Here is a 14308-nt window from a genome sequence, read left to right on the forward strand (position 1 = left end):
TGTTGGCTTGTTCATAAACAGAGTAAGATGTCACTTACCTCTCTGAAGTCAAGGCCCGCAGGACAGTTGAACTCTACCAGCTACATGCACGCCTGAAGGCACGAGTGAATGAAGGAGGGATGCACTGTTAAGGTAAGACCGACACTGAGAGACTCTGCGGAGGCGTTGGTGATGGTTAACTTTTCGGTACGGCAGTCTTCTCTTGGTTCCTCTGATCTTTTCAAGCCTTTGTCATTGTGATCCTGGAAACGAGTGAGACAAAAAACATCATACACCATAGAGTAAGAGAGAGAGAGAGAGACTGAGAGAGAGAAAAAAACCTGTATTGCTCCGACTCAGACCTCGGAGGCAGCTCTCAGTTTGACACAGCGCCTGTCCTTGCCCCTATTTTTTTTTCACTCTCTCTTTCTTATCTATCTTGTGTTTGTTTGTTATTCACCACTATGAAATGCTGTTTGGGAGAAATGTATTCTACAAACTTGTGTCCTTTGGTGTTGTAGGACACTGGTATATTTGTCTCCTCTTCTTCAACCGGGTCCATGAAGGTCCTACATTGGGTCGATGTAGATCATAAAGCATAATAGAATTGATACAGAATCGCAGAAATGCTGGTCGCACTTTATTTTACAGTCCTGTTCTGCATGTGCATGTACTTATTGCAATAACTGGGTAATAACCATATATTCCCAACCTTAACCTACGTTATATTACCAGTACTTTCTTAGGCAAGTGCACTGTAAGAACACGTACCGTAAAATAAAGTGCAACCGAAATGCTTTCCATTTCAACAGCTGCAGCAGTAGATTTTGGATGAAGCCTGCTAAAAGATACTTTTATTAGTGCACTAAAAACAAAAAAAGGTAACATCTATGATATAACTGATCAAAAATATTCACTTAATCAACTAAAACGCATTATGTCACACCAACAGAACTAGAAATAATGAAAATTCGGTCATAATTTATTAGGGGTGTAATGGTTCACAAAATTCACGGTTCGGTTCGATACGATACAGTGGTGTCACGGTTCGGGCCATTTTCGATACTGCACAAAGAAAGAAATGCCAGAGAAATTTCCTATTTATTAAAAGAAAAAATATTTTTTAAATAAGTTTGAGTTTTCCTACATCTTGAAACTTTCAGATTTATAAATGGGGGTAATCTTTGAAGGATGAACAAATAATGTTTTGGTCATCACATTAAAAATAACATTTAAATATAGGCCTATATTTATATTTATATATAATATTTAGATAATATTTGAGTTTTGAAGTGCTGGAAAAAGATGTGTGAAGTACTTGAAAGCATTTCACTATTCCAGCCAAACTTCCATGGTTACAGTTAGTGTGTTACTATATTAAATCCATGGTGAATGTTGCTGATCTGTGGACTTAAAGCCTATAACTAGATCATTCACGGCACAATGTTTCTCCTGGTTTCCACGTCAGCGCTGTTTGATCTAATAGAGATCTACGGTTAATAACGGAGAAATGTGAATGCTTCTCACTAGATCTCACAGCAATGTTATTACTTCAGTGGCGAATTCAAATGTTTTCTTCACTGGATCTCTTAGCGCTGTGTAGTAACAGTGTCGCTTGATCGAGATCGGCCGTAGACAGTATAAGAAGTGGACAGAGCCATCTCATTGGAACTCAGTTGAGACAGTTGAAGCCCATTTTTAGCGATTTTTGAGCACTTCCGTTCCTGACGCGCAGACTCAAACCGACTCAAACTAAGCTTGATGACGTGAGCAACCTGTCTGACAGACGTTACTCTTCTAGTAGCTGTGCGTGAAAACTGCCAACGTTAATCTTGCAGAGACGGGGAACTTGAGCAAAGAGTTCTTTGGCGTGAGTGAGCAGGAGTAAGTATTCCTTTGCTTTTATGGACTCATTATCTATGGGCTTCTCCCTTGACGGGACGTCCCCCCGATTGCCTGCGAGCTTCTCCTCCTGTCTGTACGGTCATTTCTGTACAGCGCGACAGAGAGTCGAGTGGTTATGACGCAATCGTTAGCCTATTTTTACTAAATCTGTTTCTACGGGGCCATAACGTAAGATACAAGGTAATGGAGCCCTTTATACATTGTCGTGTTTCTTTAGAAATAAATAATGGACAAATGGAGTCTTTAAACGCCTCAGATGTAAAGTTATTCGCTGTCAAAGTGACGCCAAAATGAATGGGAGTCAATGGTAATGCTAACGCAAGTGAAGTTCTGCTAAACATGGCGGCACCCGGCCGGCTTCAACTTCCGGTCGATGGATTACCCCCTTGAGATCGGCTCGCGCTGCACAGATGTTGCTGGTCCGAACTGATAAACGGTCCGTGAAGCACAATATGAGTAGCGCAGTTTCGTTCCGCTTTCATTAAGTTTGCCATTTGATGTTGCGCAACGGTGTGGTGATCGCGCCAGCGCGGATTTTGTCGGCAGGAAAAATGGTCCAAGGAATCGTTCGGTTTGTATGCGTACCGAACCGGAAGCCTCGTACCGAAACGGGCTCAATAATTACGAATACATGTACCGGTACACCCCCATAATTTACTCACCGCCACGTGGTTCGAAACCGGTATGACTTTCTTTCCGCTTAGAACCAAGTAAGATATTTTGAAGCTTCTTTTGACTGTTTATTTTCACGCAGTGCAAGTTAGTCCAAAACAACACTGAACCCCATGTAAAGGTTGACTTTGATGTATAAAGAAAAAACATCATCTTTTTTGTGTCACACGAGAAGTCATACAGTTTGAAACGCACATGAGGAAATGATGAGTTTTAATTTTAAGATAACAATTGTCGTTTTTCACCTCGATGTGTTGGTGACACATTTCAGTAGGCCATTATTAATGATTAGGTGTGAAAATGACTGCTGAAATTGCAACGCGTGACACTGCCCTGCTTCATCACTATTTCATGCAGAGATTTTGAAGAGTTTGACAAACAACGATATTTTTGATATTGAAAGTCACACTTTGGCTGAGGATGATATAGAGTTTGGGGATGATGATGATGATGATGATGATGATGATGATGGAGGTGGTGATGCTTGTGAAGATAATGAAGATGGCGTTCGAGATAATAGGGTTTAATGTCTAGTGAATGTGAGTGGGCCGTAGCAGTAAAACCGAGAGTCAGGCATGACTGAGCATTGTTCGGTGAGGAGTTTCACATCAACAGGGCGAGAGGGGGCGGTGTGTCGTTCTTTCTCTCTATCTATATATCTATCTCTTATTGAGAAAGAAGGGAGGAAAAGGAGATCGAGAAAGAGATAATAAAGTCTGTACAAAACCCCAATCAGATGAGAAGTTTTGTGGTTTAAACCTAGCAAAATTGTTTCCTGTTTATAAAGGCATACCTTAAGCTGAATAAGATAAGTCGCTATGTGATTTGACTCCATTTTCTAACTCTCAAAAAACCCGATTCACTGCCGTCAAAAGTTGCCCAGAGTCAAACTGAAACCCCCATCCCCACAGAAAAGACACACACAATCACATATCTACAGACACACACACACAGACACATCTGACAAATACATGTAACACACACAGGTTTGTGACCACACTCTGTCATCTCAAGAGTGCGACGCCGTGTTTTACCAGAAACACGTCGTTGTCTCCGTCGTCTCTGAAATATCACTGTACCCCCGCTGACATTCATATCGACACTCACATGAACAAACAGCTGATGCTATAATGTCATTTGTGACATAATTAAAGTATCAAAACTATTTTCACAAATATTGCTCCAAACATCTTTATATAACAAATAATATTAATAATAACAAAATCAAATGAGTGGAGGGTTACACTTTATTTTGATGGTCCACTTTAGACATTCTTCTAACTATAAGTAACTTTGCAACTGCATGTCAACTACATGTAGTGTCTGCTTAGTATCTGATAACAACTAACATGTCAACTTATTCTACTACTAACCCGAACCCTAACACTTAAAACATCAGTCTACTAATACTCTGAGACTTAGTTGACATGTAGTTTCGAAGTTACTTATAGTTAGTAGAATGTGGACCATCGAAATAAAGTCTGCCCTATTTTAGTCCTGTTTTAAGATTATGTACCAAGTAATTTCCAAACCCAAAACTTAACCTCCGGTTCACTACTGTTATCCACTATCTTTGTAAACTAATAATAATTTAAATACCGAATGCATTTTTTAATCGTAGAGGAGGAATGTTTGTACAAAGAAGCATTTCATACCTCTTATTGTACATTAATTGCAATTACTTTAATATACAACGAGCTAAGAAAAAAAAAAAGTCACTTAAAATAGTTGCTGGGGTTTTTTTTTTAATGAAAAAAAGCACGTTATGTTTAAATAGTTTTTAAATATAACCGGAAAGCACATGCTTTCTTCGATTTTGTCAATTTGAATGTGTTTAAACGGCAAAACGCTGGTGGTGAAATATGTTTATGTAGAAACGGTGTTGTTTTGTTCAGTCTTTATCTAAACATCTACTAACCTTGTTGTTTTTCCCCTTCTGATTATCACTTTTTAGTTCTCACCAAACATTTTTCCGATCTATTTATATTCTTTGAAGTACATATATGTTGATTTAATTAATGTGAATGTGATTGTGTAATTGAATGTTATATTAGATGAGTAGATTTTTTTATTATTAACAGGCATTAGAAAATATATTGATTGTACTTTTAAAGGGTTTTGATGGTTTATCACTCCAACTTAAGAAAAACTAAATTCATTGTGCTCTACCATTGTAGATCAATGTCTTAATTTTGAACTTTTCTGTACCACAAAATGTTTCTTGTCTGTGGGAGGACATGAAAACGAACAGCCCTCAACACCTCTTATATCAGGGAAAGTTTACAATTAGAGTTAGACAAAGATTTCTTCTATAAAATCTCTCACACACACACACACATTAACGTTAAATTCAAGAGCAGCATAAGGCTTATTGCCAAAGAAAAAACGTCACAGGACCATCAGGATCAGATACAAAAGGTAAGTAAATGAGAACTACATTGAAATGTCAGATTTGACCTATGACCTCACAATAATCAACACTAGATTGTCATAAAAATTAAACAAATGGGGCATCGGGTAAAATACAAAATGACCAAATCCTGTAGTGTTATAACTGAAAAAATAAGACCTTTGTCTCATTTTTAGTGCAAATCCTGAGTAAAAAATTAGTTTAAAATGGGTTTATACAGAGAATTAAAAATATTCGTAGTTAGCCATCGTGTTACTTAATTCTCAACTGAAGAGCTTAGATTTATGACATGATCCTGCATGTCATGCCGACCCCGTTCAGCATTTAGATGCTGGAAAAAATTGTCCTTCTTTTTTTACAAGCTAAAGTGTGCAGGAAGTAATAGAGTTTTATATAGTACATATCGTGATCGTACATGACACACATACACACACCTGTTAACTTTAGAGTCTTCCTTTTCCTGCCCTGAGAATTAACGACAAATGGCATACAGCCAAGACACAAGCGCAGCGCACAACAATAATGTATTGTGTGCATAAAATTACACGGAAAGAAATTCAAAGCCGTAGACAAAAAAAAACTCACCTTTCTGCATTATAACACACAAATATTTACAAAAAGACAGACATGCAGCAGTAAATGCATCATATTTGCAATTAAGTTGATTTATTTAATTTAATATGTCTTTGCACTGAAAGTACACTTGACCAGCCTTTTTATTCACCTTTTTATTAGTAGAGAAGAGAAGAGAATACACACACTGATTGACACTCAAAAGTGTGGAAGCCCATTTCCGCCACATAAGAAAAACAACCATGCTTTGGTAAATCATAATTTTATGAGATAAAAAAAGTTATAATTAAGAGATGAAAAGTTTAAATTATGGCATACTAAATCGAAATTATGACGCAAAAAGTTAAACAGTCGAGATTATGGCCAAAAGTCATCCATTTTAAAAAAAGTTTTAATCTCATAATTTACTTAGTATGTCATAATTTCAACTTTTCTATGAGATAATTATGACATAATTCAGAATTATGTCTTAGTATGTCATGATTTTTTAAGTCATAATATTATTTTTTTTGGGCCTGGTTTCACAGACAGGGTTTAGATTACGCCAGAATTAGGCCTAGTTTAATTAAGTAGCTTTTATAAAAGTGCCTTAGAAGAAACATTACTGGTGTGAATCTTGAGACAAAACAATGGCACTGATATATTTTTAAGATATATCAGTGCAAGTGGCTTTCAGTTAAAACAGCTCAAACATGCATTTTAGTCTGAGACTAGGCTTAAGTCGGGGGTTTATCTCATAATTATGACTTAGTATGTAATAATTTCGACTTTTTAACTTGTAATTATGACTGTTCGGCTACCAAAGCATGATTTTTCCCCCCCGGTGGCAGAAATTGGTTTCATAAACAAAAGTTTAAAAATGTAAAATCACTTTAATTTTTCCAATTTAAATGCATTTCTACTTTGACCACTTAAACTTGAAAAAGCAGAAAGGGATTAAAACTGGCCTCAGAGAATATAAAACAGTTCTGAGACAATATGAGGATCTGTATATGTGTGTCTAACCAGGATAAGGATAAGACAACAGAACAGCCTGTTTGGGCCCAAGCTCCAGCTTCTCTACTGACACCTTGAGATCCACGGCTAGATTCTCAGCATCTGTGCTGAGGCGAACCTGAGCTTGAGCCGGCAGGTCACTATTGGTGAGCTTCATGGTGACCGAGTCATTTCCCCAGTTCACAGCGGTAATGAAGCGTTCGCTCTGATCCCAAAGGCGGAGAAATGCTAATGAAGTGGCTGAATTGTGAAAACTGACATATTCTCCGTGGAGAAGCGATCGCTCTTTTCGTTTCAGATCACTGAGCGCTTTGAAGAAGTCACGCACTGCGATACGCTCCTCCTGCAGAGTCTGAATGAGTGGAAGATGGAAAGAGCAAGATGCACAGTGTGCTGGTTTTAAATTTGTAATTAGTACAGTGATGAGATCACATCTACTTGTTATGAATAGCCATGTAAATAAGAATGAGAATGTACCTTTGCTGTTGCATTCGTCGCTTCTACTGGGTTTTCCAAGTCCCACATTGTTTGAAGGTTTTCCTGTAAAGGAGGAATCTTAAGTCATCAGCATTATGACAATAACTTGGCTAAATATAAGCATAGCTTTCTATGCCAAGACTAAGGCCTGAGAATAGCAGAGATATTAAAGACTTTCACAGTCTCGCTGAGAACGTTACTCAGTATTTTTAGCTATTTTCCCTAGCTATTTTCCGAATGCATGTTATTGATGTAATTGTGAAAAATTAATCCGTGCATGCGTTTAAATTTTTATTTTATTTTAATTTTAACCTCAATTCTTAAGTCACTATATAAAAGAAAATATTGGTCGCTACTTCCATTTCATTGCAACTTTAGAATTTTTTTGGAAAGTTTGTATAGGGCCTAAATATAGATATAATATCTGATATTTGTGCCCAAACACTGATTCAATTTCCCATTTATTTATCCATCTATGCTGTTTTCAATCATCTCCCTTGCATGCTCCACTCACCCCTGCCTTGAGTCCGACCTCGTCTCCAGCGCTGAACACAGGAGTGCCGGGCAGTGTGAACAGCAGTGTGTGAAAGAGCCTCACTGGCACTGCTGGAGATCCCAGAGACCGTCCACTCAGACTCCAGCCCAGACTCGTCTGCAGGTGACCAGAGTACAGCTTCTGTATCGCCTGTGCCTGTCTCACGCCGGACCCGGCCGGAGCAGCCAGTTCAGTCAGGAGCAGGTCAACACCTGAGCGGTTCAGCAGGAGAGAGACTTCCTCCACAGAGAGACCGGTGACTGATCCCATCAGAGCTCTGAGAGTGAACAGGAGAGAGAGAGATGGAGAGGTTTGAGTAAGGGGAAACTGTCAAAAATATAGTGAAGGCTAGAAAAAAAATTGGTGCTTGTAAACAAAAGAGAATAAATAGAGGGAAAAACAATTTAAGGGAGCAAGTTGCAGTGCTCATTAGCCCATCTGGCTAGCAGGTGTCTCTATTTCATTAAATAAATCAACAGAAAAGAAATTACAATAGGTCCAGTAATCTATTACTGAGAAACTCTGTTAAACATTTAAATACACATAAACTAACTATGTGTGTGTATGCTGAAAAAAATTGTGTTTGTACATAGTCCTGGCTGTGTAAATTGGAGAAAAAACTAAGTGGATCGTACTGTGTGTATGCTGAAAAAAATTGTGTTTGTACATAGTCCTGGCTGTGTAAATTGGAGAAAAAACTAAGTGGATCGTACTGATCCATGGAGCAACAAAACACTCTTGTAGTCAATCAGCAGTAGGGGGTGTGTCCACTCATGATGGCGAGGAGAGATAGTGAGCCAATCAGCAGTAGGGGGCGTGTCCACTCATGATGGCGAGGAGAGATAGTGAGCCAATCAGCAGTAGGGGGCGTGTCCACTCATGATGGGGGAGGAGAGAGAGTGAGTCAATCAGCAGTAGGGGGCGTGTCCACTCATTATGGGGGAGGAGAGAGAGTGAGCCAATCAGCAGTAGGGGGCCTGTCCACTCATGATGGGGGAAGAGAGATAGTGAGCCAATCAGCAGTAGGGGGCGTGCCCACTCATGATGGGGGAGGAGAGATAGTGAGCCAATCAGCAGTAGGGGGCCTGTCCACTCATGATGGGGGAAGAGAGATAGTGAAGGCCAATTTATACTTCTGCGTCGGGTGCGCGCAGTAGGTACGGCGTAGCATACGCACAGACGCGTACCATACGCCGTGCCCTTCGCCGTAACCTGACGCGCACCTCCTCAAAAATGTAACTACACGTCGCGACGACGCGGACCGCAAGATCTGTGATTGGTCGGCTTGGTAGCATCGCGTTTCCTCCTATGCATTTCCGGCGTGTTCTTCTGCACCGCCCGCCATTTTTAAATTCTAAGTACAGCGAAACTGTTAAAAAAACTAAAAATTTACCTTTTCCACCTCGATAAGCTCCAGCTCCAACTCCAACATGATCTGCTCTCTTTCAGTCGCCATTGCTTGTAGTAACCTAAACTCAAAACAGCCGCGAGGAATCTTCTTCTTCTTGCCGCGAGGAATCTAAACACAGTGGAACATTAAAACCCTCCGCGGCCAACTAGCGTTTCGGCGCTGTACTGCAGAGCAACGCAGACCTAAACGCAGAAGTATAAATGCTCATGACGGCGTCGCCTACGTGCGTAGCCTACGCCGTACACTACGGCGTACACTCGACGCAGAAGTATAAATTGGCCTTGAGCCAATCAGCAGTAGGGGGCGTGCCCACTCATGATGGGGGAGGAGAGATAGTGAGCCAATCAGCAGTAGGGGAGTGCCCACTTATGATGGGGGAGGAGAGAGTGAGCCAATAAGCAGAGGGGGCGTGTCCACTCATGATGGGGGAGGAGAGAGAGTCTATCAGCGGTAGGGGGCATGTCCAGTTATGATGGGGGAGGAGAGAGTGAGCCAATCAGCAGTAGGGGGCGATTCCACTCATGATGGGGGAGGAGAGAGTGAGCCAATAAGAAGAGGGGGCGTTTCCACTCATGATGGGGGAGGAGAGAGAGTGAGCCAATCAGCAGTAGGGGGCGTGTCCACATATGATGGGGGAGGAGAGAGTGAGCCAATCAGCGGTAGGGGGCGTGTCCACACATGATGGGGGAGGAGATAGAGTCTATCAGCGGTAGGGGGCGTGTCTACACATGATGGGGGAGGAGAGAGAGCCAATCAGCAGTAGGGGGCGTGTCCACATATGATGGGGGAGGAAAGAGAGTGAGCCAATCAGCACTAGGGGGCGATTCCACTCATGATGGGGGAGGAGAGAGTCTAGCAGCGGTAGGGGGCAATTCCACTCATGATGGGGGAGGAGAGAGTCTATCAGCGGTAGGGGGCGTGTCCACACATGATGGGGGAGGAGAGAGTCTATCAGCGGTAGGGGGCGTGTCCACACACGATGGGGGAGGATAGAGAGCCAATCAGCAGTAGGGGGCGATTCCACTCATGATGGGGAAGGATGCCAAGATTGGTTTGTTTCTGTTTGATACGTAACATTATTTTTGTTGCTTTTTGACAGAACCAATGCTGTTGTCACAGCTGAGCTGATTCATTCATACTTGCGTTCATACCTGAGTTTACGAGTTGGGGCTGTGTCAGTGAGAAACGTGGTGGAATACCACAATAGCTACCACTTTAACATTGTCAGTTTTTTGTTTACAACAAAATAAGCTAATTGCTTGCACATAATATGATAGCATTGTAATTTAACCATATACAGTGTAACGATAAAGTTTACAGTGGCTTCAAAAATAAATAAAAACATAAAAAGCAAAACACACCTGATGCACAATCTTTGTTCTAAATCTTTTAGACCTAGACTTTAAAAACCTTGCTTTATTTTTGTGTAGTTAATTAAGAGAAGGTACACCGCCATCTTGCTCTGACAAAAGTGAATTGAACGCAGCTGATGTCGCTAACACGACTTCCCAACTCTAAAATACGAACTTTCCAGGACTTGAACGCACCAATAGTTTGGGTGTCGATTTCAAATATCACGTGTTTCTCAGAAATTGCTTACTGCACCTTTAAGAGTTTATATAAGTTCTAAGAACACAACTATAGAGACTTACACTTTTTTAATATTGTCGGTTTGGTTGAATATGACTTGTATAGATGGCCAGTAGTGTGATAATACGATATCTTTCAGGTCAGACAGGAAAATGCCATCAAATCCTTTAGTCAACCAGTATGCACATGCTTCCTAAAAAATTCAAAAACAAATTAAATAGTTAAAAATAAGTTGGTATCATATACTTTTGTATACATGTTGTAATTCTAATATCTAAAATCTACCATTTTTCTCATATGAGTTTCTCATCTTTTCATCTACCCGTATTCTCCGTCCACATGAATAGCACTTCCTTCACAATTTCCTCTTGTCTTATCAGCACTTACTCTGATTTTCTCAGCAACAGTGGTAACATTCTTGAACCAGACTGAGGGTTTTTCATAGTTGGGTGTTAAATTCAGCACTATGGAGATACCTGCGAAAGAGAGAGAGAAAGAGACAGAACAGGGGAAAAGAAGGGGCGGGAAAATAAGACGATCATCTATAAAGTTAACACAGGCTTAATGTTTGTATTGTAGTGTTCATTTTAATTTCATTTGCATTTACAAAATCCCTCATTCGCTGAAAATAGTCAAAATTGCGACACTTGGCTCAGTCAGCAGAAGCTTCTTTTTACACTGCTAACATAATGTATTTTCAAAATAAAAATAAACCAGTGACTCACTACAGATGTCAAGGGTGAACTTGTAACTTGTTATACTGTAGCACAGAAGAATCAAAAGACCAATCGTAAAATGGCTTCAATGTTTTGATGTCTATTTTAAGGTGTGGATGTTGTCATCGAGGATGATTCAAATGTACAGCTCTTAGCAAACCTTCAGCGGCAGTCAAAATTAAAAAGGTACTCCTGGATGAAAGGTCATTCAGGGTCAAAGGTCACCTCTTTTATGCGCTTGCTCCAGCAGAGATTCCAGTTCATTCTCAGTGCCTACTTCAGATTTAATTGAATTTAGATTCAGTGTATCCGGCTGGTCTGCTTGCACAGTGTGTATCGGACCCAGAACAAGCCCCTTCACCTTCATCTGGCTCAGATAGTCCAGCTTCTCCTCCACTCCTACAGAGAATGAGAGCACGAAGAAAAAGAAAGATGAGGAGTATTGCACAGCCTGAACACTGGGCCTCTTTTATACATTATGACCGCCATGAACTTAAAACTAAAGTAGACATTTGACATTTGTCATGCCTATAGTACTAATGTAGTAGGCTACTTTACACACACACACATATATATATATATATATATATATATATATATACCGGGTATGTCAATTCAGATAAGAATCAAAATAAATTTGTTTTGGCTACTGCATGTATATATGTGCAGAAGGGCTGTCAAGTTCAAATTTTTAATATTTGTCTAGTTTAAAATAAAAATCAACATTAGAATGCAAAAACGGTGCATCCGAATTGTAGGTGCAAGATGTGCGACGATGATGTACGGGTCGTTGTTGCGCTTTAATGTTTTAAAGAGAAGATCTTGGTTGAGTCAAAACCGTAACCAAACCGTTCACGCAGAACACATTTTCTGCGCTCCTTTTCCATTGATTTCAATGTAAATATGCGCTAGACGGACAACTTTGACCGTTGCACTCGCGTCTCGCCCAAGAGAGCTGCGTGTTTAGAAGACATGTAAAGTTGAAAGAAGTTTTCGAGATGTTGTGGTCATTCTACTGCATCTCATGTTTTTAAATGCAGAAAGTACTCTGTGTGATCGGCTCTTTGTAAACTGCGCATGAACAGGTGCATGATGCTGTTTTGTTCATAATTGTTTTAAATGCAATTTACGAAATGATATTGGATTAATATTTTGATCATTGCGCCCTCTTGTGCCCTCAGGAGAAATTTTATTTTTTCTCCCTAACTGAAATTATGCTTTTTAAATTTGAATATAAATGAAATATTAGTAATATTTAAGTATAGCTACAGTTCGAATTTAGTTTTTCAGCCATTTTGACAGCCCTAATGTGCAGTTTGCAATTCTACAATATACTGTAAAACAAGGCTACTGATCCAATAAACAAAAAAACAAACAAACATGGCAAATAGAATTTAAAACCTTTAAAATTGTTTAATGCTGTGATTTCTCTAAGGCTTTATAATTGTTATTCAAATAATACACATAGACGTGGGGGATGAAAAAAGAAGATATTTCCATTTAACTCACCTTTCAGTCCATTGTCAGAGAAAGTGTTCAAGTCAGATATCTGGTACAGAAGACCTTCGTTCCACCAGTTCATCTCAGGAATGGGTTTACAGCGTGGAGCCTGTACTATGATCACTATTGCTCCAGCTAACATGCCGACCCAGCCGAGCCAGAACAGAACCAGCAAAGCCCAACGAGTCCGAACCCACCTGGTGAAAATAAGCAAATGATAGATAGATAGACAGACACAGACAGACAGATAGATAGATAGATAGATAGATAGATAGATAGATAGATAGATAGATAGATAGATAGATAGATAGATAGATAGATACAATGATAGATACAATGACAGATAGATAGATACAATGATAGATAGAATGACAGATAGATAGATACAATGATAGATAGATAGACAGACACAGACAGACAGACAGACAGACAGACAGATAGATAGATAGATAGATAGATAGATAGATAGATAGATAGATAGATAGATAGATAGATAGATAGATAGATAGATAGATAGATAGATACAATAATAGATAGAATGACAGATAGATAGATAGCGTACCCAGCTGTACCAGCGATTTGGATTAACTCGTCTTTGGAGAGGCCGTACTTCACTCCAGCGTTCTCTGAGACCGTGACCTTCACGCAGCCGTTGTTTTCTCGGGTCATTAGCTGTTTTACCTGATCCACCTCCTTCAGTTCTACGTCCTTCATTTCTTTTCTCTATGTTAGTGTGTCAAAATACTGAACAAAATCATACAAAGCAAAAACTATTAGTTACAACAAATTCATTACATTTCAGGCAAGAAATGGTTACCACGTATGCGAACTGCTTTAAAGTGAAGTTTATTAATTATAGGCAGCCATAAAAGTTTAATAATGAACAGACCATAAAAATCATTATTTTTAACAATACAGCAACATAGAGTGACTGTAAAGCACGTAGAGTTAACTGCTGCTGTCATAGCTTCAATAGTACATAGTTTGATAACATAGAATAAAACTATAACAAATGATCAAATAAAAAATAATACAAAAACAAAAATACCTGAAGATTGCTCAGTTAGATATCTTTGTAGAGTTCAGGCGAGTCGTCCTCAGTGTTGTCGGACAGAACACAGTGGTTTGGTGGTCAGTTCACTTTTATGAAGACGACTTCATCTGTTCCCGCCCCTAAAAGCCAACAAGTACACACAGCACTGGAGGAGTGACGGTACAGAACCGATTAACCACAGAAAATACAAGCAACTTAATAAAATACGTGTTTAAATGTCACGTGTTACCTTTGTATGCACAAACAACGGCTTTTATAGTTTGGTCGGGCAGTGTAAGCATACCTAAGCAAACCTATTCCCACAAACGCTTGCTTAATGCACTTACCACCAAGACAGACAGACAGTTTTTTTTTTTTTTTCTATTGCAGGAAGATGTAAACGTTCTCAAAGACACATCTTCCCTCCCTGTGTCCTTCCCTCAGTTTAAGATGAACAATAGCAGCTGAGGGGAAGAGGAAGAGTCTGAGGAGTGCGGTTTGTTTTCTCAGC

The 14308-nt window shown here is 39.7% G+C and overlaps 1 protein-coding gene across 1 annotated transcript; it reads right to left on the bottom strand.

The window, feature by feature from the left end:
- Positions 1–6475: 6475 nt before the first annotated feature.
- Positions 6476–13507, bottom strand: zgc:158423 (uncharacterized protein LOC790938 homolog). The gene is made up of 8 exons (XM_056269628.1): positions 13327–13507; positions 12774–12961; positions 11490–11663; positions 10936–11024; positions 10611–10741; positions 7527–7824; positions 7013–7075; positions 6476–6887 (listed from the first exon to the last, which is right to left on the bottom strand). The coding sequence occupies exons 1-8, from the start codon at positions 13476–13478 to the stop codon at positions 6540–6542; spliced, it is 1443 nt and encodes a 480-aa protein (XP_056125603.1). The 5' UTR covers positions 13479–13507; the 3' UTR covers positions 6476–6539.
- Positions 13508–14308: the final 801 nt, after the last annotated feature.

This window comes from Rhinichthys klamathensis, unplaced genomic scaffold, assembly GCF_029890125.1.
Source record: "Rhinichthys klamathensis goyatoka isolate OS25496 unplaced genomic scaffold, OSU_Roscu_1.1 h1tg000286l_1, whole genome shotgun sequence".
Lineage (NCBI taxonomy): Eukaryota > Metazoa > Chordata > Actinopteri > Cypriniformes > Leuciscidae > Rhinichthys > Rhinichthys klamathensis.